The following is a 27951-nucleotide window of genomic DNA, read 5'->3' on the forward strand; positions in this document are numbered from 1 at the left end:
TTCAGAATGTACATTTAATAAACACCCTCAATTTGCAAAACAGCCACTCATGTCACACTTCAATTGTCAAAGCTGAGGAAAAAGATCTCACAATTAAGTAAACAGCTTGAGCTGATGCTGGCATTTGCTGCGTCAGGTCACCTCAAACTGCTAGCACTGGGACAGAAGATTGTCCCTCTCGAAGAGCCTATCAAAATACAAGTATTGTGACTCAGTGGCATCTCATTTATGTGACTGTATAAATGAACTGTGGCACTAAGATCAAATACTTCAGGTTAAATTTTTTGTATGTGCATGAACAGCAGTGCTTCAGTTAGGATCAGATGAGACACACATATAGATTTTTGCAGAGCTGGAGAATCAAAATGCCTGCAGTGCTTAAAAAATGAAAAAATAACCAGTTTTAGTCTTTCCATTGTGCATCTGTTTTCAGAGACTCGTAGTACAGGCTTAAACTAATGGTGCAACAGTTGATTCTTTGAGACACTGACACAACAGGGAAATAGGCTTCTAACTGTTAATAAACAAAAGGATAATAATCCATTAACAAAACAACGTTTTCATCAAAACAGATGAAATTGTGCTTAAATTTTTAAACCAGAAGGTCAGTGTGACCTCTGGAGAATTAAATCTGATCTAATATGGTGCAGAATTCACCTGAAAATTTTCAACACGTGGACTTTTGATGGAAGACTTGTCAAACATGCTCAAAACTTTTGAATTAGAAGTGTCCAGGTCCACCTGCATGGTGCAATCAGGATTAACCATAATTATCATGAAGTGTCATTACCAACAAATGTTGATAATGCTCCTAATGATAAGGAGATTTTAACATACAAGGTATCAAAGGCTGGACAGAAACTACTGCTGTCAACACAAAATACAGCAATAAAGACTATAAAGACAAAACTATGAGCTTCCCAATAAAGCTAACATAAGGCTGCATTCATGGGAATGAAAATTAGGTGGAGCCAGTGGCTTTTTCATATTCTTCCTATGTCAGTAACTGCAGCACATACTGTGCTATTCCAAGCAAAAGCTGCTGCAAGACAAGTTTTTCTCAGCCTTCATTACTTTTATTTCAGTAAAATAAGCTGCAGTGCAGCTTTTTATATTTCTTTGGGCATTGGTAAACTGGTATTTGATTGCATTACATGTCTTCATCTTTAACTTTTTGCTGCAATCTGCTCTCCTCAATCTAATCTTTGTCAGACATCACTTCACAGCCATGGAAAGATGTCAAAAGGATCCCATGAGCAATCTCAGACCAGTTCTCAAATGTCAAAAGAGGTGGTTGATTGCTGCAAAAAATAATCAAAGCAGACACATCCTTTGGCTCAACGATACCACAGAATTACTAATCTTGCTCTTGCCATTCATAGATTCAACATAAACTAAATTGTGTTGTCTACAGAATCACGTATGACTTCTAATTTTCCTGTTGGAAAATTAGCCAAAATTCAGCCAAATGGTTCTCCCAAGTTTCAGAGTGCAGGCAGAATTTTCCCAGGGATGCAGACTTTTTTCTAAAGACAATATTGCTTAAAGTGGGATATAATGTCTAAGGGGACAAATAAAAAGTAGCAGCTTTGCACGGAAATCTGCAAATTAAAACAAGAAAAAAATAAAGCCAAAACCAAGTAGCCTTCATATCAGAAACTGCACTGCACAAGCCATTCAAAGAATATTCTGTTCAATTGCAAGTTGCACCTGGGCTGGTGCTATCCTGCAGTGACTGAGGCTTCCCTTAGTTATTCTTCACACATAGAACAAACCTATTCTATGGCTGAAAATCCTGCACTCCTAAATACACTCAATTTATCTACGGGGAATATTAGAGAAAAAGAAATAATCATCATTGCGTGTTCTCTGTTTTCCCCCTCCTTTCTCCATCTTCTGATCTGCATTTAGCTTTCATTTATTTTCCTTCATTTATCTTTCTGCTACTAAGGCACAAAAATTTCATGTGCTTCAGCAGAGATACTGCTTTTTTCCTCATTCATGTTGTGCATGACTTATGCATTGTAATTTTTGGTTAACCTGATTAACATTATAATATTTATGATTCCCTCATCTGTGAGCCTTAGTTCAATGCTTATGTCTTCTGTTCTAAAATACATGGTAAATTTGAGCATGTCAATATGATACTGGTTTGGTTTTTTTCATTTAGCTTCTAAGTTCATGATACACAATGTTACAGAGATTATATATATACATATATATATGAAATATATTCAACATTTCTTCACTCTGTTCACCTTAACCTACATTTCCCAGCATGAGCCATATTGATGGGTTTTTTAATTCCCACAGTTCATGCCTCCCCAGCTGATTGCAGTACTGATTCTATTTTCACCAAGTCAAGTCTATTTCCTAGATCCTCAGAAGCTATCAACAAGACTTCTCTGAAGAAGATGAATCAGATGAAGAACATCAGCCATGTCCTGTTACATCAATCTGAATGAAATAAAACTAACTCCTAACAGCTAATATTCCATATGAATAAGGATGCTTGCTAAGCCAAAAATGTGCATTAAGTTCTACAGGATAAAATTGAAATGGAAGATACTTTAATTATTGCCTAATTACTGCTTAGTATTTCATAGCTTCATTTCAAAATTACTTATTTCCTTACAATATTATGAAAACAGTGTTCCAAATCTTATCAATATTTTATCTTAATTATTTAGTTTGGTGTATTTCACTTGTAACAACAAATATCAATTAAGCTTTGAACATAGTGAGGACCTGCAAGGGCCCAACTTCTCCTCTGCTCTGTTCAGGTGTGTTTTATTAAGCTACTACAAGGGAGATGAGACAATTCCACCTTCACTGCAGGGGCCAGTACTGCAGAACATTAATGCAGGCTCTACTCAGTGTAGCGGGAGAGTCTCAGGTCTGCCATGGATCCAGACTTTTTCCACAGTGAACCTGGATTCCCATCCTCCAGTAGCATTTTGTGAGGCTCCACTTTTCCCCAAGGAAGCACTGATTTTGCTCTTTCCTAGCTTTCAAATATTTTCCAATTTCTTACCTGTATAAGACAACCATACAATAGCACAGAGTTAGGAAAGACCCACAACACAACCCCCCCCACCCCACCCCAAAACACAGCATTCTTAAAATGGAATTAAGTACCAGAAATGGAACTTAAATCACAGCTCCTTCATTGTTAATATGGCATTAAAGATTTTACTTCATTGTATCACACTGAGTAACAGGCAAATGAACAATAACATATGTGCAAAAATGCACAATCTACTAATGTCAACAAAGACTGGTCACCAGCTTGACTTTATTCTGATTCCAGTTTTGAACACATATGTAAACAACAACTATGACACAATTTTAAGCAATAAAACATAACTGAGGTTTTACACATTTTAGAATTTCTTCCACTACCATTCCAATAGAAAAAAAAACAGGAAAAAAATCTCTTGCAAATGTATGACTTTGAAGAAATGATATGTATAAGCAAACCTAGTAAAATGCAATGCAATAGTTTCCTATATACACTTTTTTCCTTTATATCCTTTAAAACTGGTATTTAAAATTCCCTTTTATTATTAAAAATACTTTTATAAAAATAAAACACTTTCTTTCTTAACTGTAGGTACAGTCTCGTATTTCCAGTGGATTCATTGCAACTCTAATTTGCACACAGTAGATCATGCACTCCACAAATACCTTATCACTTCTGTGGGCAAGCACCACTTGCAGTTATCTGCACAGTCTGTTTCCAGTGACAAAACTCTCAAAAGCTTCCAAAGAAGTTAAAAACCTCTTTATTAGCTATTCTGATGTGACAAAAAACAACATCCAAGGTTTGGGCCCTTTCCTGTTTAATTGTCAGAAAAAGCAAATCCCAGATTTAGAATTTTGATTCAAGCATACCAAAATACATGATTATAATCCATATTTACATCTAAGCTCTCACATTTCTTTGCCTATATGTAAAAACTATGAATAAATGTTCATTATTACATGACTGTTATAAAAACCAAAATTTATAAATGCTTTTAATATGATACTGCATGCAAGTATTTTGCATGCCTTTACAATAATGTCTTCAAAGAGAATGTCATGTTTACATATCCACTATTTGTAAGTGGATATAAAATAGTTTGCTATGCAAACTCTCAGAGCAAGCTATTGAGGCAGGGCTTTGTTTCTTTGTTTGCGTCAAACTCAAATTTAAGACAGCTTTAGTTACTTTTTTTGCATCTAAAAATAACAGTTAACATTTTTATCCATACAAATATAGGGTTTAAGAAGTCATTAAAAAATTAAAATGGCTGACCATTTCCTGCAGCTCAGGACAGTCTGGAAGGCTTTGAGTTTTAAACCATGTACAACCCAACAAAATTGCTGATTGTCTTGACATCAAGGTGGTCAAAAAGTCATTTATACAGAACTGAATCCACAACCTGTGTCTAGTCATGTAAGCAGTCCTGGTATCTCGAAGCTATTTAAATATGCAAATATATTGAAGAGATTTGAATAAATACTGCTTTAGTGTCTCCTGACAATTACAAATCTGGGAATGGCTTTTCACAGTACTTCACCTCAATGGAGTCTCATTTACTGCCTCCAGTACAGAGACACACACACACACAGAGGAATGCCCAAACACACCAGCTTGAGTACAGAAACACAGCCGCACATCTTCCAAAGAGTATCAAAAATTGGCTACATTGCAATCATTAATTAAAATGAGAGGCTTGTGAAAATACAGTAAAACATACCTAAAGGAAAAAAAATATTGGTGATCCACTACTAAACTAATATTCAGTATTCAAAGTAAGTCAAAACAGAACACCAATAGAAACAAAAATAGCTTAGGGTTTTAAAATATCCTGGTATTAGCTAGAATCTTCTACTACCTACACTGGTGCTGAATAATTGAAAAAAGCATGCATTTAAATAGCTTTTTAATTCACAGGTGTTAGAACATAGGAAGTACCTCTTAATATCCAACTTTTTCAACAATTAAGACTACAACAGTGTCACCTCACAACACATAGCTATTTTTACTAAAAATCTATGAGCAGTCACTCCAGGCTGTAACACATTATACCAATAAAGAAATTAAACCAAAATTTTGTATGCACAGCACAGTCAATACATGAAAACCTCATCTTCAGCTTCTGTTTGCAAACACGTACCTATTCCTTACCTGCTTGCCAGGGAAGAAAATAACAAAAACAATATTGCTCATTAGACTATCAGGAAACAGGATGTTACAGCACGAATAGTTTTATTCAGGTCTAAGATAACAAGTCTGCTCCCATGGTTCTTTCAGTAAAAGTGAACAGAGACTGAACTAAATGCTCTACCTTGATTCTCAGATAGTTTTAGAAATAAGATCTATTGCTGTACTATCTATAGAAAAAAAAAAGTAAAGAATCCCCCCTCTCTGCCCTCCCCAGGCAGAACATTGCACCATGGCACTGAAAAGCTTAAATGAGACTAAAGCACTTAATACTACCAGGATAACATACATTCATTTAATGCACATTGGCATCAGCTGTACAATCTTAACAGCATATGTTGAAGGTAAAGCAAAGTTTGCTAAAACCTTCACTTAGAACAATAAAAGCAGCAAATATTTCCCCACCATTATAACTAAAAACAAGTTTAAGTCTACTTATAACATATTTAAAAAAATCCACACCCACAAAAAAGCAATGACTTTGTCTTGGACAAAGATGGCCTTGCCCTGAAAGCAGGGTGGTATTAAATAAAATATTTCTGATTATAAGTTGCTACTTCATGTAAAAACAGCATCTTCATCTGGTTTTCTCCAAAGCATTTGTGAGCTTGATAGGGTATGCTACCAGTTTATTTAAACTTTTGCTTTCCTTGCTATTTTTAGCTTGTGGAGGCTGGCACAAAACATTTACTAGAGCTTAATGGCTTGTTCTGTCATTGCTATTATTACAAACCATTCATGTGGAAAGTTGTTAACTGTGCAGTTTGAATTCATAGGTGCTTGTTTTCCACTGGTTGACATCAGCATTGATCATGTTGCGCTCGGTGAAAGTAACGTGTCCCTCAGAATCGATGAGCACGACCGTGTTCGTCCTGCAACAGTGCAATGGCACAAGGTTACACCTGGTCTCCATTATAAAAACTTCTAGGCTGCCATCCCTCATTCCCATGTTTTAACACATTATTTTACCACATAACATTTTTATTTTTTTTTTCCTGAGCACATCATCATCACATGAGCAGGGCAGAAATCATCCTGGCAAGTTAAAATGGACATTTTCAGTCCATTCTTCTGTCACTCCACTGCACTGACTCCCTGCTGCACTTGCAGCAGCTGACACACAAATCTGCTCATTGCAGAGTATGGTAAAAGCTTAATCTTAGTGCAAAGTGCTCCATTCAGAAAGAAGTAACATAAAACTTGGTTTTTCTTCACAGCCTATATGTACCTATAAGGATTACTCATATCAACAGTACTCTCTTCATTCCTCTTTCAAATCAATTGTCCATTAAGATTTAAGCAGTTATTATCATCACAGGACACTGATGCATGATCACAGAAAAAAGGTTTCTCTCTCTAGAAGCCTTCCAAAGAGGAAATTTGTTTTCATGAAAAGCAGATGCCAGTTGTGCATCTATTCCACTTTGCCTTGGTAAGCTGTAATTTCTCTGTGGACACTGCAGTACCCTTCCACAGAGTGATGACTGACAGTAGGGATTTTCCACCATTCTGATCTGGTGGCCTTTCCCAAGTCAATTCACAGTTGTTCACTCTTCTAAAAAAAGCATGTAATTTTCTCAGAAGAATATGTGAGGCCCAGTTAACAACCTCTATTCACTAAGCCCTGTTGCTAAGAGAAAGGTAAGTGTGAGCATACAATCACAGCAGTAGGGAGACTTGAAACGTGTACTAATTCAGCAGTAGAAAGTCAGTGTTTCTACCAAGTTATCCCCATTTCCTTTGAAATGGCTGGACTCCAGTTTGTGAAACTAGGGGAGGAAGGTGCTTTGTTATCATGGTAAATAAATCTTTATTATCCTATATTTAAAATGTTCTTTTAATTCATTTTAGAAAACTACTGTAAACACTGAGTATCTCTTGCAGAATACCAGCTTAAAATGCCTACATCAGTGAGCACTCTCTGCTTATCAACTTCCATCTCATAGAGGAAATACTATGGCACACCATGCCACAGACCAATCTTACAAAATTATTGGCTGACTTTTAGAGAAGCAATTCCCTACCGGCAGCAACAGGGATCAACCATTTTGTCCCATTGAAGATTAAATGAAGATTAGTATTGCATTATTCTATTCTTCTTGCAGCTTTGGTGGAACAGTCAGAGCAGAGAGTGAGAATATCTCAGTAAAAACAGCAGCATCAGTTAGGGGAGAAGTGGAAATAGAAGTTCTTCTGAACAAGAGCAATAGGTTTTAATGTATGAAAATGGCAGATCTGTTTTACGATGCAATGTCTAAGGAAAACTCTGATTTAGCAATGTAGATGACACAATTCCTGCTCATGGAGGAGAAATGTGTTCTGCAGTATCTCAGGTAAGATGAAAGTTAGAGGTGCTCAGACCTGCTACTACACTGGGGAAGAAGGAGAACTGTATTATCTTGTCTGGGACAAGTTAAAGTTGTGCTCTCCATCAAAGATGAACCACAGTGTCAGCTTCAAATGCTCTTCAGTAGCAAATCCCAGACACTCAAATACTGATGAAGGAAATGCATTATTGAATTATACCTGATTAATATCTGAAAAAAAATTAAAGCAGTCATTATAGAATTTAAACTCACAATAGCACAATTTTGATTTGTGATATGCTTTGATCCAGTATACATCTATTTCTGGCTGTGAATTTTTTTACCTTGTTCCATAACCCGGGCAACGAACACATAAAGCTGCGTACTTGTTCAATATAGGACGGATATAGTCCTTCCCTTGGTCTTCAATTGCAGGGTCTGGTAATTGACTGAAAAGAGTAGGAAAGTAGTTAAAAAAAAAAAATCTCCATTAACACACTCATCCCTCTTGAACTGGAATAAGTTCCAGGACATCCCTGAGATCAGTCAAAGGCAGGGGTGAAACAGAAGAGAAGGCCTAATGGACAAAAACCCATCAGGAAGGAATGGAATTCTATGATTAAGCCAACTGCTGTACCCACTAAATTCCTGTAATATGCAGACACAAAGAGATCACAAAGTAATATGAAACAGGATATTTTAAGAAAGTTCAAAGCTAGTGCATATCCACATGTTCATATTTATTATGAAAAGATCATTTCATCTTGAAGTGTGATTTGGAAAGATTAGAGGCTTAGTTCTAAATATTGCTTTTTGTAAGTAAATATTTCCCTTTTATAGTCAGATGGTTTCAGATGAGATCAAATGGAATTACTGAACATTAAGGGAAGATCATTTGACTATATTGTATCTTATACCTTTTCATTTTTACTAGTAAAAAGTATAAAGTCTAACAATTTTTTAGAAAATCAATTGATGTGATAGCAGATGAAAAAACCTATTAAGACAGCTTAGCAGACTCCTCAATTACTGCTCATTGCTCAGATGTCTGAGTTCTTATATAAAACTTTATTTTGAACTACTGAAAAATGCCACATTCATGAATGCTGGCATTAAAATTTGTCATTAAGTCTGGACAACTGGATCTATATACCAGAAACAGCTTTGCTTCAACTCTAATCACTTCCCAGACAGATAAAAGTCAAGGTAAACATAAAAGTTACCAGATGGCGAGCAATGAAATGAATTTAGACCACAGCATCTCCTGTACCCTATTCCACATCTCCACACTGAAGTGGTGTCAACTTCATTTTCTTCTGAACATCCAGCTGATGGGCTCAGGTTCACTGTGCGTTGAGTTCTGAGTGCAGGAACCTTCCTTAATCTCAAACTCATCTCTTGGGGATTTCTTTGACTGGAACTTCCTTGACTGAATTCCTACAGCTGAATTGTGCAAACGCTTCCTTATCTCCTTCCCCCACTTAGCTTGAAACAACCGCACTTTTGAGGAAAGCAGCTGGTTCTACTTTGAAGTTTTGCTCCTCCATGCTCTGTCTACTCTCTGAGCAGCAATACAGAACAGCATAAGCTACTAACACAAACCTGCTCACCCTGTGAGGGTGCTGAGGCCCTGGCACAGGTTACCCAGAGAACCTATGGGTGTGCCATCACTGGAAGTGTTCAAGGCCAGGCTGGATGTGTCTCTGAGCAAGTGGACAGTGTCCCTGTCCACAACAGAGGTTGGCACCAGAACATCTTTAAGGTTCCTTCTTATCCAAATAGTAAATAAATGCTTTCTCTAAGTGCAGTAACCAAACCTACCTGAGCCTCCAAATAGCTGACAGCTAGCAGCTTGCACATCCCTAGTCAGGCACTCATTGCCCTTACTAAGAGAAGTGTAATCTTTAAAAAAAAGGGCACAGTGCACAGCTGATGAGGTCCAAGACTGCAGTAGCCTTGAATGTGTCTCCTGCTTAAAAATCAATACTGTTGAAAGTCACACTCTGTGAGAATACTACTTTCAATTAATATCAAGGTAGTGTGCTTTTTTTTTCCCAAACAGTTTCTATATGCATTTTTTTAAATGGGTCATATTGTATTTGAGTAAATTCCAGCTGTCATGTTCTTACGGTTCTTGATTATTCATCACAGTAAGAAGCTCCTTCACTAGGTCTTCTTTGGTAAGGTCTTGACTTCTTTTGACCACTTCTGTGAAAAGCTGCTTCCCATATTGAAGTTTCTTCCATGGTGTATCCAACAAAGAATTACTCAATCCATATATTCCTACACACATACACACACAAAAAAGCCCAATTTAATTGGAAAGTGCATTCTGGCAATTTCAGTTATCACTACAGATTAGGGAGCTAGGGTCAGATCCCATTTCTCAAGACAGACTTCTGTCCTGCCATAGGTACCTGAGCATCATTCCACTAACTGCACTGCAGGTGGGTACACTAACATGGACAGAAACTTTTATGAACTATTGATTGTTTATTGAAAATTATTAACAAAAACTTAAACCAATTCAAGGGCGTTTAATAATACATTCTTTTAAAGAATGCAAAGAAAAAGTCAGTCAGCAAAGACAATGCTTAAGTAGCTAGATTACTAGAACAATATGCTGCTACATAAGAAAAAGTAATATTCAAACCTTTCTGAAGAAAACCCACCAGCATTTAGGAAAACAGGTTCTGGATCTCCTTTGTTTCCATAGTAGCAAATTACATCTCCTTTGGTGGTACTAAAAAATATAAACACAAATTTCTCCTTGAAAAGCCATCAGCTTCTATATTTGATTATGCTTTAATTTCATGCAATCTTTGAGCACAGTAAGATGCTTCTCCCACTGTTACTCCTCTGATACCAGACATTGATGAGTTTTACTACTTTCCTCCTCTCAAAACACTGTATTAGCTCCATCACTATCAAGAAGTACCATTACTATTTTTAAACATAATAGCAATAAAATTCAGTAAAACCCCATAACTTCTGCATGGAACTAGTCAGGCTTAATGACAAAAACCTGGTTTTGATTAACTGGAGATTTAGTTGCTTGGGATAAGGGGGGCATGTGAAAACAAAGGAACTCTCCATCATAGCAAGTACCCTTTTTCCCAGTACCTCTTTTGAATCCTTCCTGCATTCTAAGCCACTGACTGCTGTGGGCCACTTTAGATGGCAGAAGTGCATTTTAGGCCCACTTCCAGCAATGCTGCAGGGCATAGTTGGGTCCTTTGTGCATTTCTTGGCTGTTTTCAGATCACTGTAGTCACTGAATCTCTCTCTAATTCTAGGCACTGGCTGCAGCACTCCCTCTCTCTTGCACAGAGTACAGGGAGGGTCTTGCACAAGGTTCAGGAACAGCTTCCAACATTGCAAACAACTCTTATTTGACAGAGATGGTATCAGCATATCAAAACAGCAGGGATTTAAATAGTCACACTGATACTAACAACACAAACACCAAACCAGCTGATAAGGGGGAAAAAAAAATAGAAAGTCATCAATAAGCCTTGTGTGTCCTACGGGAAATGGATTGCCATTAGATGGCTCACTCTCAACATCACTCAATCAGCTGACATGGAATAGTGATTCCTCAGATCACTTCCAGTTGGTGGGGTTTGTTTTTTGTGTTGTTTTTTTTTTTTTTAATTTGCCAGAATATCACAATGAGATCTAATTCTGTATTTCCCCCTAGTGATTTACTTGCTCACAGATACCAACACATTTTGACCACAGCTCAGTTTTTGTCTCCCAAGCTCCAGCTCCTCAGAGAACAGACAGACTTTCTAAATTGAAAAAAAAAACAAAAAACAACACCACCAAAACAAATAAAAAACCAAACACAAAACTTGCAATTAAGATTGAATCTGGATAAAACAGCATAAAACATAATACAGGAGATAAGCCATTTCCATCTCCTCATTTTTTTTCTAAGATAAAAAGGAGTATCTCTGCACTGATGCAAATGAGTGTATATAGAATGCAATCTCATTAATGATGTACTGGAACTTAAATTGCTCTGCATAACTTAGCATCCGCTACTCAAACCTTAATAACAAGCAAAACAGTCTTGATTTAGCTGTTTATATTCTTCTTGAAAAACCATTATGAAAGACATTCTACAGTGTCCTTTACAAGACAGCCAAATGAAGAAGGAAATATTAATTAATTATAGAAGTCAGAGGATTCAAGAAGAGGAATACAAAAAAAGCCCACATAAAGCAAAAATAGAACTGCTTTTCTCTGTGCACTACTCTTCCTCCTCCCAAACCAACACATAAGAGTTTTCTGATACCACACACAAAGATGATCAAGTTTTTCAGCACAGGCAGAAGACAGCAATTATAGCAGGCATATTGTATGCTCTATTTTTATTGTTAAATATCACACTTACTCAATTCGCAATTTATCGACTGTTAAATGTGTAATTTTTCTGAACTTTCCTCTAGTGGCTTAAGAGACTTATTTTCCTTATCTTTTTCTTCTCATCCTTAAGATCCTTGTTCAAATTTATTTATGCTGATGTCAAAACTTACTGACCACCTGAACTCTCCACAGACAAAACCCCACCTTAGGTGTTTTTAGTTACGACATCAGAAATCACACAAACCATTGTATTGGTGCATTAACTACTCTCTTTTCAAATATCTGCTGTAGAAGGTCTGTAAAGAGAAAAGATCAGAGCAATTGTTATAACCTGACATCTCACAAGACAGTGTTAGATGGAAAGGTGGACAAAGGCCCAAGGAAGCCCTGGAACACAGCTGTAAGACAAGGCCTGTCATAGATAAGACTGCATAGTAAGCTGGCACTGCTGACATCCTTAGGATGGCTTTTTACATGAAAGAATACAATCCTCTAGCATCTCTTCCAACATTTCTGTCACTGACAAATTCAGTAACAAGATCCCCTGCAGTTTACCAGGAAGACAGGGAATACATACAAACTGCAGGGTCACTAATTCAGGACATCTGTATTTTATGGCATGCACACTCCCCCAGATGAGCATTTTTGCTTACCTCCACTGCAACACTGCCGCTGCCTTCTGTCAAAGGAAGACTAAAGCCTCCCAAGAGACTTCTGAAATGGGGATACTTTCAAAATTTAGTTCACTGTGCCAGTCAGCTACTCTTTCTTTTATCATTTGGCTCTGCCTAGTCCCTTCCTACTGTTTACAGGTACTCAGTACTCATCATCAAAGCAGAAGCCAAGATGAAAAAAAATCACTGGAAGCTTGATCACAGCAATAGGCTCAAAACCCTGGCCCACACTCAAGATTCTCTTCCCTCCCACCCTTACAAGTATAGATACCAATTTCACTGCAGAAGAAATAAAGGCGTAATTAAAGTGATGACAATAAGGCCCAGAAGACCCAGCCATAGCTGACAGCAGAAAGAAACTAAAATTATGCTCTTAGATACATCATTCTGTCAAAAAATGTAAGCAATAATAAATGTTCTAGGAAATATTCTAGGCAGCACAAATCTCAGTAGTAACAGAAGCTTCACAGCAACATGAAAGCCATACAGAGTTTGCCACAATAATTTCTTAATGCTGATGAAACATACGCAACGTCCTTCTGCCCTCCTGCCCTGCTCCAACTTCAAGGTGGCTCTAAGTCATGTCCAACAAAAACTCAGAATGAAAGAAAAAGGAAAAAAGTAGTGAGGCAGTAAAACTGCACAGAGTGTGGTTATCACCAAGTGATCACTCCCTTGGGCACTGAGAGCTACTCTGCTACAGACAAGGACATTGGATTGTTTTATGAATAATCTGTGCATGTATTTTTTGTGCAAGGACAAAAGATGAAACTGGCAGCAACACTGAAATGCTATACAACATTGAAATGCTGTACTGTAGTTTTCAATAAGTAGTATGGTTCACAGATACATTTTCTTTTCTTCAGTGTTTATGAGCTAATTAGGTAACTGTTTTGAAGCTAAAAATAAACAAGCAAACGCCAAACCACCAACTATAAAGCCCAAACATGTACCACCTACTGTCAAATAAAATGGTGAAAAGAATTCTGCCAGATACTCATGGCATACAATGTCTGCCTTAAAACACTACTCTGATTTTGTTGTCAGTGTCTAAACATTTCGTTGGTGCTGTCCTAATATTTTGTGCCAGGCAGAAGCTGATACCAGAGGAAAGAAATAAAATAAGAAAGTTTTTCAGAAGCATTTTTCTTTCTTTTGACATTGGACTGACCACACATCCACTAGAAATTACTAAATATCTATGCAGAAATACCTCATTTTCATAAGGGAGCCACAAGAAGCAAGAGTGTACTCTGCAAAAGGCGATACTGAATTAGGACAGTACCTGAGAAGAAAAGGAAATGAGCTTACAGAGCAGTCCCAGAGACTTGACCAACCAGGTTCTTTTCATATCAGCACTCTGACCCTATCTCACTTTGAAAATCCAATCTCTGGAGAGCAATCAAATCCTTCCCACCCAGCCAGGTCATGGTAACCATGCTAAGCAAGAGCCTGCAGGTGATGGTATAGTTTACTACATTTTCCCTGCAGGGATTGAAAACTGGCTGTGACAGGTGAAAGCAGAAAATCTCACCCAAAAGGCATTTTTCTGCAATCCCCTTCAGCTGACTTGTTTGTAAGGACTTTGCTTCAATTTGTCTATTCATCATGGAGGAAGTGATTCACTCCTGTTACACAGGGATCTTATTGCACATAAACTATATGGGATCTAACTGACAGCCTGTCAGAGACTCTACACTTGCTGGGTGGGTGACAAGAAGCTGCCAATTTGTCCTTCAGGACAGTCTGTATTACACACTTGGCAGTAAGGAACACAAGGGAGGTGCTGCCACAGCAGCCCTGACACAAGTTTGAGACACCCATGAAAGCCTAAGCAGGTGTAGCAGTAGATTTGTTGGACAGAAACACAGGTTTCCCCAGGACAGAAATGATGTCCTAATCATCAGCAGAAGCAGCTCACTGCCTTCAGGTATTATCACCAATGGAGAAAGAAGGAAAACCGCTTTGACTATCAAGCAGATATTTACTTAGAGACCAGTCCAGCCTCTGATAACCTTGTTCCTTTTTAATCAGACCTACAGACAGCCAAAATGAGGGGAGTGGCAACACTGCCTTCCTGAAAGCCAATTTTGCAGCTGCACAAGAGTCCAAACAGACACTGTTTGTCACATGCTATAATTCAACATAAAAGTATGTTTAGCATAACTGAATAAATATTCATGACTCTCATACTCAGCAGGTACACCCAAGATGATAAACTGAAAAATCAGAAAAATAAAAGTACTAAGCAATTTTCCTAAAACAAGAAACCAGTAGTGTTTAAATTGACATAAAGAGATGCCACAGAGTCAATAGATTATTATGCTAAAAGTGTCAAAACCCATGAATGTTAAAAATAGGAGTCACACCAAGCTGTGGAAATAAACAATGAGATTTTACAACCTGTATAGTTGTTTCCAGCTCCCCTTCTTGTATTACTGCACCTGTCATCTAGCATACTGTCATCATAATCATATAGAGAGAAGATAAAATTTCTTTTTCTGAAATGTTTACCTGAAGATTCAAACATTGTAAATCTCTCTGAACATGCTGCTTACACTCAGCAGGATCATGTGTTCAGGTACAAGTTTCCCCTCCATTTCACACACTCTAACAAAGCCAATAACTATTTGCTACACAATGGAAAAATATGTTAAGAATAGTCCTCAATCTTTGTTTTGAACTGTAATATGGCCCAAAAAATATCATCAACTACAATAACATTTTCTATTTTGACAGAGAAGTAGCTCCCATTGATATATACCACATTTCTCTTTGGAGTAATTCTAATTTCCTAAAATGGCAAGTTTACAAATCTTATTGAAATTGCTCTGCATCATTAGCTTGCCAAGAATTTAATTTCATCAGAGTATCCAAGGCTAAGGACATGTCAAAATGGAGAAGTTAATCAACACACACACACCTTTCAGAGTGATACTCAACAAGGAATTATGACCTGTATCACCATGAAAAGACTATTCAATTGAGCATACAACTCTCTATGCAGGAAAAAACAAACAAAGCCAACACCAGAATGATTGCCTTAAATAACATCAGTCAAACCTACTTTAATATCATCATACTAGCAGCCATTATGACTATTCTATTTACCTACATTAAAAAGAAGAATCTGAAACTTATTGCTTGCTAGGTCACACCTTGAATGTTTGCTTGAAAATGTCTATTTCTTCTGCTACCTTTTCAGTTAAAGACAGCCTTCCAATTTATGCAACCTAGCACACACAGCAGAAAGCTCAAAAAGTCAAATCCTTTGACCATGATAAAAATTAATTTAGGCAACTGAAAAATTTTGTGAAGTCTCTGGTGAGACAATGAACTTCATTAAGCAGAAAGTAAAAAAGACCAAAAAGCATCAAACCCTCCAACTGCCTGGCCATTTTTGGGTTGAATTTCTGGAAACATAACCTGTATGTTTATTTCTAAGCAGTCACACCAAGCAGAATTACACTCATGGTATTTTCACAGAACTGACTGATAAGTCTGAGCCATGAACTGAAGCTGATCTAATACAGAAAGTAAAAATGTAAAGACAATGCCAGTTAGTGAGAAAGTGCTAGAAATTATTTCCAGTGAAAACAATAAAGACTGTGGTCTTCTGCTTTAAGTGTATTCCCAGAAGCATATAGAAAAACTGAGTGGGAGAAGGCCCTGCACCATCAGGTTGTCTATTAAGATTAATGCTTCTGCAGCAAGTGTGCCAAAGCAGCAGTGTGCTCCTGGCAGTTTAGAGGTGCTCCCGGTCATGCAGTGTGCACCCAACTGGGAATTGACACATGGCCTGGGGATGCCTTAGCCCTGGATTTCCATTCTTCTCCGTCAGGCAGAATGCAAAAGAAAAGCAACAGATGTACTTGTGCATAGACACATGCACAAGCAGTAGGAAGGATTGTGCCAACTACACTGATTATAATAAAGTATCCAATGTCCTTTCTCGGCTACAGAAATTTTAACTTAATGTTTGTCTTGTGCCGATTTTTAATGTTTCAAGAAAGATTAATGACACAGACACTCTGACAGAAATAATAGCTTGAAAGCTTTCAGCTGTTCTAATCCTGCTGCAGCATGTCAACTCTCAGAGAAAAAAAGGTGTCTGAGAAATTATGAGCCAAGGTTTTGTTTTCTCAAAATACAAGCCCCAGAGCCTCCAGGGTAAAGACTGGCTACAGCCTATCAGTTGCAAGAAGTTTTGTGGGAAGCAATGTTTAGAATACAAGATAGCCCTCCAGTGTCTCAAAGTTAAAAAAATAACAAAGGAAAGGAAGACTACAAAAAATTATGACCTTGCATGCCAATTAGCAAAAAACATGAGTTCTAAGTTTAGTTTGTGACAGGCTTTTGCATTGTTACACTGTGGTGATATGACTTGTATGTACAGCACTGTTATTATCTTTCTCCTTCTGACATTTGAACTGTGATGTTTTGTAGACTTACTTCAAGTCAGCTGCTAATAAATTAAATCCATTGTAAAGATGTCCCTCTACTGAAACTTTCTTCAAGTAAGAGTAGCTGTCGAGATCTGCAGTCAAGAAGTTTGTTACAAGAGCACCTAAGAAAGAGAAGTACATAGAGCAACTTGTATGTGTGTGCTCACTATTCTGACAGGCCTGGTAAAATAAACAAAAAGATAAATATTCCTGTTGCAAACAGGCTGTAACAGTGCAAGAAAATCCCAAACCCCAAAATCAACCCAAATAACGAACCAACCTTTAAAAGTCTTATATCACTTATAATGTTCACATTAAAAGCTTGACTTCTACTCTGAAGAACTCAGTCTAAAGATCTTGGTCAAAAATTCTAAGAATTCACATTACTATCTGCTCTGGACTGTGGATGCATCTTTCCTCTCCTCCTACCTTACAAATTCTTTCTTGTCTTGCTTCACTTCCCTGATATATGACCCTAAAATGAAATACAAATGACATAGTTCATTTGTTTCTCTGTATAACATGTTTCGTCATTGCAATGTATTCCCAATCCAGTACCATATGACAGTTACAAACAGACCTATTTTTACTTTAAAAAAACCCACAGATGTTTTGAGCATCCTCTTTGAAAAATGGTTTTTCCTATTGTTTCTGCTCCTCTGATTTATCAATGGGGAAGAAAAGTCTTTTAGGCTACCTCCAGCATAATCCAAGTTACATTCCCTGACACAGGTGATTGAACATGAATATACATTTTAAAAAGTCTACTAAAATCTAAAACTAGTTCAATGCTTGGCTAGTTTTTCTGCCTTTTAATTACTTTCCAGAGGAGATGGTACTGCTACATTTCTTGTATGAATGTGACTTCAGTCTCTAGGCACTACATCTTGTTTTACTAGTGCCTGCTTGATCAAAAAATCACTATCCAAGTCAGGTTCCTCACATATGTACTCAAACTCATCAGTTCAAATATGTTCTTTACAGCACATAAACATTCTGTTTGTCCATGAAGTTGTTTTAAGAAAATTAACATTGTAATAATCACTATTTTACTGGAACATCAGGGTTATTTGTCCACTTCCTTTTTTGTTTTTTATTTCAACTCCTCCATACCTCTTCCTTTTGCATTTTTATCAATCTTTGGCTGCATATAGTTTGTCAGGGCTGCCATCTTGCCTTTCTTACTGATTCCCAGCCATGTCCCTCCTTCTTTTCCCTCTTCCATATCCAGACCTAAGGGAATAAGTAAGAGTGAGGTTAATACATGAAAATTAAGAAATGTTTCAAACTTACAACAAGTTTTCCTTAGAGGTATAAGGGAGAATGAAATTTCTTATTAGAAAGGGAACACCACCACCCTAATAATAAAAAAATCCAGACCATGATTCCCTTATATATGATATAAAAATCACTCAAAACATACATACCACTGAGGATCTCATTGCTGCTGTCCCAAAACTCGGCTGATTTGGATGGTCTGTGGTAAAATTCATCCCTATTAGCTGCTAGAATAAGCCTGTAGAACCCAAGAGGAAAAAAGACACTATTACTTACAAATTGGAACTTCACAGTACAGGCAGGAGCAGAATCCAATTTTTTCCAGAGCATTAACTCATTTCAAGCATGAAACCATCCTTTATCTTCCATCTCACCTTTATCACTCAGTGTAAAGTTCGACTGACATCTGACAGCAGCCTTCTCTCTCACTGTCGTGAGGCACTCAGCAAGTCCATCTTGTTGAGTGAATGAGGCAACTGGTGTTTTCAAAAAAGAATACTTACAGTAGAAGATGCTGAATTAAGATTGAATAAACAACCTTAAGATTTGACAGCACAACGTTACAGCTTAATTAAAGAAAATTATTATTTTGAAATTATTTTTTAAAGAAATGTTTTTCATTGGTAGAACATCCTCACCTGAGGAGCAGGTAATGGATTTGGCTGACCCAAGTAAAGGCAAAAGACAGCTGTGACACCAGGCAAGCCCTGTGTGGAGGCTCAGGGCAGCAGGTGACTGCAGACAGACCTGCACAGCTCCAGTGCAGTTCCCAAAGTCCTGCTCATCAGTACCCACAACATGACTTGTCTTTATTTCGACTACAAGACAGTGAATGCTCCCCCTTCTCTCCAGCTACGTTATTTAATTTAATTTTAATGAAATGCCATCCTTCAAAAACCTGCAGATTTTCTTAACCAGTTTTCCATAACCTCAGTATCTTCTTCACTGTCAGTTTCTCCTACCAGCTGCATCTCAATTATATCTGCACAGCAGAAGACAAGTTTGCTACTGGAAGCTGAAGACAGACCATACAATTTTAATTCTAATTTTTAGCCACAACACACGAGAATCAATTCCAGTGACATCTTATTACTTTGTTCAGCATTCAGATGTACTTACATTCTCTGCAGGTTTCTGAACTTTCCTGCAAATTCATCTCTTCCCTAATACAGTGTTTTAAAAGAGGACTGTGAGGTAAGTTGCACATTAGAAATACTACAGAAAAATAATCATAATCAAGCACAGAGAAACTAGAAAAAGCTGACACTTCAATGGCATCCTTTCTGTAAGGTAAGCGCTTAGTATTTTGTCCAACAAAGATAACATCTGTTGGAAAGCAAACTGTATGGACATTTTTATCTTTCCAATGAAAATATAATATTGTTGCTTTCAAACTTACATAATTTCTCTTCTTTCAGCTGATTCTAGTCCTTGAGCTATAGGCTTTTTGCTGGTTTACCAAATTTCTGTCATCTTACTTTAACATGCTCCATTAACAGGATGCAGCCTCCTTTCACAGATTTTAATTTAAATGACTATCTCCACTGTTAAAAAAATAGTTTGCCTGAAGTGCACTTCTCATCTCCTGAAGCTTCAATGATACTTGCCTTCAATAATTCCTGACATGAAACTACAGTTTGTTTGTAGTATTTAAATACTAAAAATCAGCGAAGTCTTTCTTGTGTGATTGAATATTCCCCATCTCAAGTTTAATGCAGACCCCTAAATTTAGCACAAGGGTAGTATACAAGAGCATAATAATAAAAACATCTTTATTTTGTCTTTTATGAAACATAATTATAGTGAAAAGGAGCAATATTAAGTGACCCTCGTCTTCTAATAAATTGCAAAAAGCCTATTCAGCTATTTTATAGCTGAAACAATTCAACTGTATTAAGATTTATTTTAATATTGAGAGAAATGAAAACATGAGAAATCATTCCATTAAACCAATTTCCTACAATGCAATTCAGCTCCAGAAAAGAGCCTGTGATCATAGCTTTGAAGCTTGAAACATTTATTTATTTGTAAGATACACATAGTATTATTCAGAAAGATGTAAAGGCAGCATATTACCTCTGACAATAATAATGGACTACAGTAAAGTGCTTGTTATACTGCACTAAACTTTACCACAAATAGGCCTCAAGAGAGAAAACAGAACAAGCTGCAAAGGTACAGGCAGATGGATTTATTACTGTGTCACAAGGGTGAGCTTTTTGCTTAATTAGGTGCTCAAAAAAATTGACCAATATATTGGTCTAGAAGCCAGGGTCTACCTGGATGGAAAAGTCTCCCAAGTGTTACAGAGAATATGTTTTAGCTTGGCCATTTTCTTCTAGCCAGTAAACTCAGTCAATGACAAGCTGTTTGTCTTTTCAACTTTTAATGCCTATTACTGACACTTTCTTTCAGTTAGAGATGCAAAGCAGAGAACATTAAGGAAGGTTTAATTGCCTGCTTCATGATGGACAGAGAAATTAGTGTCAGGATTACAGGAATTCCCCTTTGGTTCGAAAAACTGTTCCAAGATGTCACCATGAAATAAACAAAGCTACAGCACAGTGATGCTTTAACTGTAGAGAAAAATTACCCTTAGCAAGGACTTGTAGAGAGATGTTTGACTTTGTACAATGGCTATAATAATGCTTGGAATTAGGAGGGCTGGGCACCACTCCCAGCTGATACTGAGACCTGTGACTCACTCCTTCACAAAGGTGAGGCAAAGGTGAAAAAAACATAAAGAACTATTAAAAAAGAAAGAACTTCAACATTCTCCTGAATAAAGACAAGCAAGAGATTCAGTTATGGTGCGCTAAGGAAACAAAAAAGGATTAAAATTATGTATCTGATACTAAAATCTGACACCAAGAACACTGTGGCTTGGCATTTATCACCCAACCAGATAGCTCAGAGTGATTTATTGCAGGTATAGAGCAAGGCATTGCTTAGCAAAAGATACAGAGAAAGTTAAATATAATTAGATGCTCCTGAATTTGGGCCAAACATCTCAAAAGTGTTGTCTTATTCTAACAATGACAGCAAGTTGTTTTCTGATATAAATAAATAACTTCAATCTTGATGCAATTTTTTATAGCAAACAAACTACTCTAAGTTCTTCTTTTAAATATTGATCATGGCAGAAAGTTCACTTGGCAAACAACTGCAGTTTACATCCAAAGGATTTCCCAAGAGGCATCAAACTGATGAATCTGTCTTTCGCTAACTACCAATACAAAGAAAGTCAGACCAAATAAATGGATATATTAATTCAGCACCAGTCACATGATAAATAAAATCCCTTTTTAGGCAGGCTCCAGAGGCAGAAAGGAATGCACTCTGTGGACAATTGAAGTTTTGGTTCTCATCTCCTCTTTACTATAGAATGGCATCTGCTTCTTAATACAAGAGGACAGGAAACAAGTCAGTGAAAGGCACAATTTACTGAGCAGACAGACTGTGATGGTTTCTGGATGAATACCAATACTCGTATGCTACAAAATAATATATAGTCTACTATACAGTATATATAAATACAGAAAGCAATAAACCTTCATAGTCTGAAGTGCTGTCTTTTTATTACATACTCAGTGTACTCAAATATACTGATGTTGGATATGAAATTTAAAAACTACAAGCTACAAAGAGAGAAAATTATTTCAGGATGTTTAATACATTGGACACTCACCATATGACATCGAGAAATTCTTATAAAACTTACCTAGAAGCCTGCAAACTTATTTTTTCTTCAGTTTTTGGCTAAACATTTCATACACGTTACTTAGTTTATTGCCTACAGTTTTAATTGCAAGTAGATTGTGGGGAGGGAAAAGGCTAGGATACTTACTTGAAGTTCCTTGGTAGCAAACTGGAAGCCCTAGATGTATCTACCACACTGAAGGCAGGGGACAGCTACAACTGTGATGCCCAACAACAGGATTCCCCTTAGTTTAAATAATAAAGTAGAAGGCAGGACTTCCGAACACTGGAGTACAGGATTTAAAGGACTTACACAGCACATGACAGATCACCAACAAAAGGTCCATGATTACAAAGCCCAAGACTTCTGACATAGTCTAAAACCAAAGGGTTCCAAAAAGGCTACAGTACCTCCTCCAATGGGGAAAGGCATTAAGTTATGAACATTACAAAAGCACAATTAAACACACAATACTGATTTGAGTTTGCAATTCAAATAGTGTCTTCAAAGAGGAATTGTGTAAAATATTACAGAAGCAAGTCTATTTTAACTACAACCATCTTACCTGTATGCATTTTTTGAAACTGGTCGTGGGTCAAATTTGAATAGAAGGATGCACATTGAAGAACTGATGCTTAAATCTTGTTTCTTCTACAAACCTCAATGTAAGGTCATTCTGTAACAGCCTAAAATGTAAATAAAGATTATCTATTATACTGCAAATTATAAATAAACTTGCTGCTGTACTGAAGCTTAAGGATTACAATGTACTGACTAATAGCTCACAATACATAAATACATAAATACAACTTCCAAAATAGAATAGTTCTGAAGACTGGCTTACTAACCAAATTTTTATGGTAGTTCCTTCAAAGTTATGTCTGGCTAGTTCAGATTTTTAGGGAAAAAAACTTGCATCAGGAAAAAATTGACAAAGTCAGGAGTGCTAGCAGTACATGAAAAAAAAGACTGTTACGCAATTTTCTGTTCATTATCAAGAAAGCACCTTTACTTTTTTTCCCTCTCTTAATTAAGGCAAAATGCTTCTGCTAGAATAAAGGAGAAAATAAGACTCAAACTATTGCAGAAGCCACAGTTTAAAAAAAAGCCTCATTAAAGACACTCACAGACCTGCAAATAAAGTATAATTTAGGCCAAGCTATTATCAATGCCCAGGAGAAATTAGTATTGTTTAGCATTGGGTAACAGATCAGGTACAAACAGAAATACACTGGACATTTTGAGTCCAGAGTTTACATTTTGATGAGGAGTTTCCAACACTTGTGCTATATTTACAATTCTGGCCATGCAGATGGAATGACAAATGTGCTTTCCATTTCAAACCAACAAAACAGCTTTCAAATATTTTGTGTTGTCCAATGAACATTTTTCTGGTAATAAAACTGCAGTCTGATCTTTACTTTTTGTGGCTGCTCAAAGAATTATCGGAATGCTACCACCCGATGACACACAGCCATTTTTACTGCCACCGAGAGCTTTTGTCATGCAAGGGCTTTCAAGGTAAGTCAAGGGGAGAGGGAGGCAGAATTCAACACCACAACTCTAAGGCCATCTGAACAAACCAACGACTGAAAAAATTTCTGTACAAAAACCACGATTTTTAGCTGTACTTTCAAGATAAGTAGAAAGTGTCTCCCGCTCTTTAATTCCTACATAATTTGTCATAAAAAATCAGGAAATGGATCATTTTGACTGCGTTCACATTACCAGAAACAGAGCTGCAAGTGCAGCATTTAAACAGCTTTTTTTTAAAATTAACAGCTTGCCCATAGCTGCTGGCTCCTGTTAAGTCACAGTTCAGCACTACAACCAGCCTGCTGTTGCTGTCATAGCAGAAGCTCAGTCTTGCAAGCCAATATCCTGCAAAGAGAGTTTTCTGCTGCAGGACATGAAATAACTCAAGGTGCAACACTCCTGACATGCTTGACAAGAAAATTAGTGCACAGGAGTGTGTGTCTGTATATATATATATAAATATACCTCAAAGTATTTTAAATTCTGTTCGCTGACAAAAGGAATTTCCCTCCCAAGTTGACTCATAATCTATGAGCTAAGAGCAGCCATAGCAGGGCTATCCCAACTCTTTCATGTCTAACAGGTTGCATAATAAGGCACTGAGAAAACTGAATTAAATCACACTGTTGGCTTTCTTTGCCTCTATTAAGTCAATCCCAAAATAACTGCCTTAGAAATTTGTCATAAAATGAAGATGCAGTCTTAATTTTTGGATAACTGATTTACTAGCCAGGTCCTTAAAAAGACCCATGGCCAGCTTTATAGAGAAAATCTAACCACTTTTGAGAAGGTGATGTGCCCCATCTCAGACTCCTATTGCTGAATTTTCTGTAGACTGTAACCAGACTGGACTTGAACCACCAGTACTGGAGGACTTGGATCTCCTACACACAATTTCAGAAACAACACTCGCAGCTCAGAAGAGATCACTTTCAAATCTATGGGTTTAGAGGTTCCCATCTACAGCACAACTGTGAGTATGGCAGGGAATCCTTAAAACTTTTTTTTTTGGCAAAGTGCAAAGAAGCTCACTTGGTGAAAGCAGGGATATAAAATACAATTTTAATGACAACTATCACTGAGTACTCTTGCTGACTATGGCTGCTAGTATTCATCAAGTAACCTGTCATATAATTAAATGGATTACTTGACAAAAAACTGTTTGCAATTAATCACTCATAAGACCACTATTTTAATAAACAGGTCTCAGGCTGCATTAGCTGATTTATTGAGTTCCCTTCAAATAATCAAGTAGGTCCAGCTGTTCATGCAAAGTTACTGGCCAACATAAAGATTAAACAAAAACTGCCAGTCAGAAAACAGCTGCAAAATAAGTTTGCAATACTCATCACAATTATCTAGATGGACAAGTATTTTGAATACTTCAGTGCCTTTATAGAATCCCCAGTCATTATTATGAGGTATTACTACTTTAACAGAACCTTTTTTGTCACCCCATCAACACTGCTTGATGTTGTTACAGTTCTTTAAGTTATATTTATGCTTTTATTAACCACAAATATCAAACCAGCATTTTTTATCTCAGGCTCCACCTGCCAGCCTTGAGACAAGCATAAATGTTTATAGGTCCTATATAAACAGCCCACCCTTTTTTTTTTTTTTTTAGACAGAAGTGTTTAAGCCAGATAAAACAGAGCTACCCCTTAAAATAGCAACAGCACTTAACTGGCAAAGGAGGCAAGCAATGTATTTTGGTACCTTTGATCAAAGCTGACATTGCACTTGCAACACGTGTTGTGGATATTACCCTAAAATTCTTAAATAGAAGCATATTGTAAGTCAGACTCAAATTTGGATATTTTGAAATTTACGATAATTAACAAATCACTAAGAGGAAAAAAAAAACTTTAGAGAGGCTGTCATAAATACAGTAAGTACATAAACATTCAATCAAAAACTCTCATGCAGGTGTCATTCTCTCAAGCTCATACTCACATAAAAGCTGGTGCTGTGACTACAGGGATGAGACATGCACATTGCACAGAGCTGGAGCTGCAAGGCAAAATGTGCTCAACTCAGCCTCCTCCCCACTCAGCTCAAGACCTCAGACCAAGGAGAGGAGAAGGTGAAAAGATTAGGCCAGCACTGACTTCCACTTGTAACTTGATTCTACAACACCTCCAAAGCTAGATCAAAAGCTGATTTTTGAGCTCCATTTCTGCTGAAAATGTGTCTTCAGAACCATCCTTAGAGATGCAGGAGGTGCCATAGTTTAGCGTTTAAATAGAAAAGGCTAAGTCGTGGTACAATACTTGCTTTCTTATTTGCTTTTTGAGAATACAAGCCAGAATATACACCCTGTGCAAAGTGGCAAGGTCTGCAGGAAGGGGGGATAAATCCTCTGCTCTAGATTGAAGACAGTGAAGACTGCTCTCTGGATAATGAGCTTTTATAAATTCTAGTTTGATTATTCCTAGTCAATAAGACAACAATTACCAAGCATGACATGATAGCAACAATCTCCTATTTCTGTAATGTTTCTAGTTTGCTGTCCAACTTATGCCTAATACACACAAACCAGCTTGACAAGAACCACAAACATCCTGTAATTAAGCGTTCTGCTCCAAATGGCACCGCTAATTTGGAAATGACATTAAAGTAACTAACAGTCTTGTTCTGTGCCACAGTACTCTGTTAGACAGCACAGTGTGTTGTTTTACTCATTTGAAGGATCTGTTAAAAGCCTGAGTGGATGCATGCCAGCATAAGGTAGCGTTTAGAGGGACTTTCAAATGACTCAAACATGATAGATTGTGTATGTTCTTTTCATAGGGTTCTACCATCATTTGGTTGATTAGAAGCAATCAGTTCACAATTTGGCATAAAACTATTTTACCTTTAAGAACTCCCAGTAGCAGGCTTTGAAAAATGAAGCCATTTGTTATGTATTTCCTTTTCACAAATGAAGCATCATAAATAACATCTGTCAGTTACCACAGTGATCTCAATTGCTTTTCAACTGATCCAAAACTATTGTTTAGGTGCAGTCTAAAATACAGCTAAAAATATTATTCACTGGAATCTGCTAGTTTTATTACTACAACAAGAACTCATGATCAACGGAATACAGAACTCTTTCACTGTCTCTTTTGAGTATGTCCAAATGCAACTGAGCCCTACAAGTCCTCAAATGCCTGTAAAATTGGATGTATTTTCTTGTACTACTGAAATAAGAGGTTTTTTTATAGCAAACTTTAAAATCATCAAAAAAGAGAGATGCTTGGTTAGTTCTTAAACGTAATCTCTTTTTTTCCCCTCAGAGAAAAGCTCTCTCATGGCTGCATTTTTAAAGTCGTTTTTTATTTCGTTTTTGCACTTCCTTGTGTACCACATGCTGTACAGTAGCAGTACTAATAACTAAAGATGAAGTGGAATAGATGGATCTATAATTTGATGACTTCCAGATTGCTCCCGATGATGAGCATTTTGAAGTAACTCAGGCTTTGTAACCCTACAAAGGTGAAGAGTCAGTCTTCCCTGCAAGAAACAGCAATGCAAAAGTTCAACACTTATGAAACACATAAAATAACATGTAAGGTGAAAGGCACTCCCAAGTTTAACGGGCTAATTTTATTTTCAGCTGCTTAATTTCTCTCTGGCCTTTTACTAGATTAGGTCCACTGTACAGCTCCCATGGGGAACAAACACCAGTAAACATAACCTTTCACCACATCATTATTTTAGAAACATTTACGAGAATGCAGTAAAACAGCCTTTGCCCCAGTTTCTTAAGAGCACGGGTTTCTCCTCAGCCACGGATCTGCAGACCCAGAGCCTTTGCAGGGCTTGTTCCTTAGATAAAAGCTGTATTTTTAGCTTGTACAATTCTTAGGTTTTCTGCAGGGAGGAACCACCATACGACATTAGTAGTCTTCACTGTCTACCTGTGACTATTTCTTCACCTCAAAGGATCACTATATATTAAAACTTAATTAAAAAATTACTTTATTGCTCCTGTACACTTACATTCACTCCTATACGTGACACAAGAATCAACCAGCCACCACCCACGCAGGAAATGCCACCGCATAACCAACGAAAACACGTGTGAACTGACATCTGAAAATATCCTCAGAGGTGCTGCTGGATAAATTTAGGATAAAAGTCTTAAGCAAATGGCGCTCAGTAGCAGCACCCTCCTTGGCGGGGAGGGCCGGGGCTGTGGCGGTGGCCAGGAATGGCACACACAGCCCCCCAAACCAGGAGCCCGTCAGCCCGCGGCTGCTGGTGGCAGCTGAGGCGCCGCCACCTGTGCCCGAGCCCGCCCTGCAGGCTCGGTGCCCCTCAGTCCCTCCCGTGCCTCCCTCACTCACCCACGGCCGCCGCACCGCGCGTCCCCCGCGCCGCTTCCGGAGGGCGGCCAGGCCGACCAGCACCGCCCCTCCGGGGGCTGGGCCCGGATCCTCCT

The 27951-nt window shown here is 37.5% G+C and overlaps 1 protein-coding gene across 8 annotated transcripts; it reads right to left on the minus strand.

The window, feature by feature from the left end:
- Positions 1 to 27951, minus strand: TANGO2 (transport and golgi organization 2 homolog). 8 transcript variants are annotated; one of them, XM_015643696.3, is made up of 9 exons: positions 27857 to 27951; positions 22552 to 22672; positions 18436 to 18524; positions 18122 to 18241; positions 17016 to 17130; positions 10191 to 10261; positions 9648 to 9801; positions 7863 to 7967; positions 3263 to 6084 (listed from the first exon to the last, which is right to left on the minus strand). In XM_015643696.3, exons 2-9 carry the CDS (start codon positions 22605 to 22607, stop codon positions 5964 to 5966), a joined length of 831 nt encoding a protein of 276 aa, XP_015499182.1. In that variant the 5' UTR covers positions 22608 to 22672; positions 27857 to 27951; the 3' UTR covers positions 3263 to 5963. The 8 variants fall into 8 exon arrangements, with proteins under 8 accessions (XP_015499180.1, XP_015499182.1, XP_015499183.1 ...); XM_015643697.3 differs by lacking the exon at positions 27857 to 27951 and adding an exon at positions 27510 to 27813; XM_033518083.1 differs by lacking the exon at positions 27857 to 27951 and adding an exon at positions 25479 to 26348.

The sequence above is a fragment of the Parus major genome, chromosome 15 (genome assembly GCF_001522545.3).
Source record: "Parus major isolate Abel chromosome 15, Parus_major1.1, whole genome shotgun sequence".
Classification (NCBI taxonomy): domain Eukaryota; kingdom Metazoa; phylum Chordata; class Aves; order Passeriformes; family Paridae; genus Parus; species Parus major.

Coding starts and splice junctions, on each gene's coding strand:
- TANGO2 (XM_015643694.3), bottom strand. CDS start 18,616: ATGCTCTGGAAAAAATTGGATTCTGCTCCTGCCTGTACTGTGAAGTTC. Junction 18,242..18,435: donor CAGCAATGAGATCCTCAGTG/GTATGTATGTTT, acceptor TTATTCCCTTAG/GTCTGGATATGGAAGAGGGA. Junction 7,968..9,647: donor GTGATGAATAATCAAGAACC/GTAAGAACATGA, acceptor TACTCTTTTCAG/TCAATTACCAGACCCTGCAA.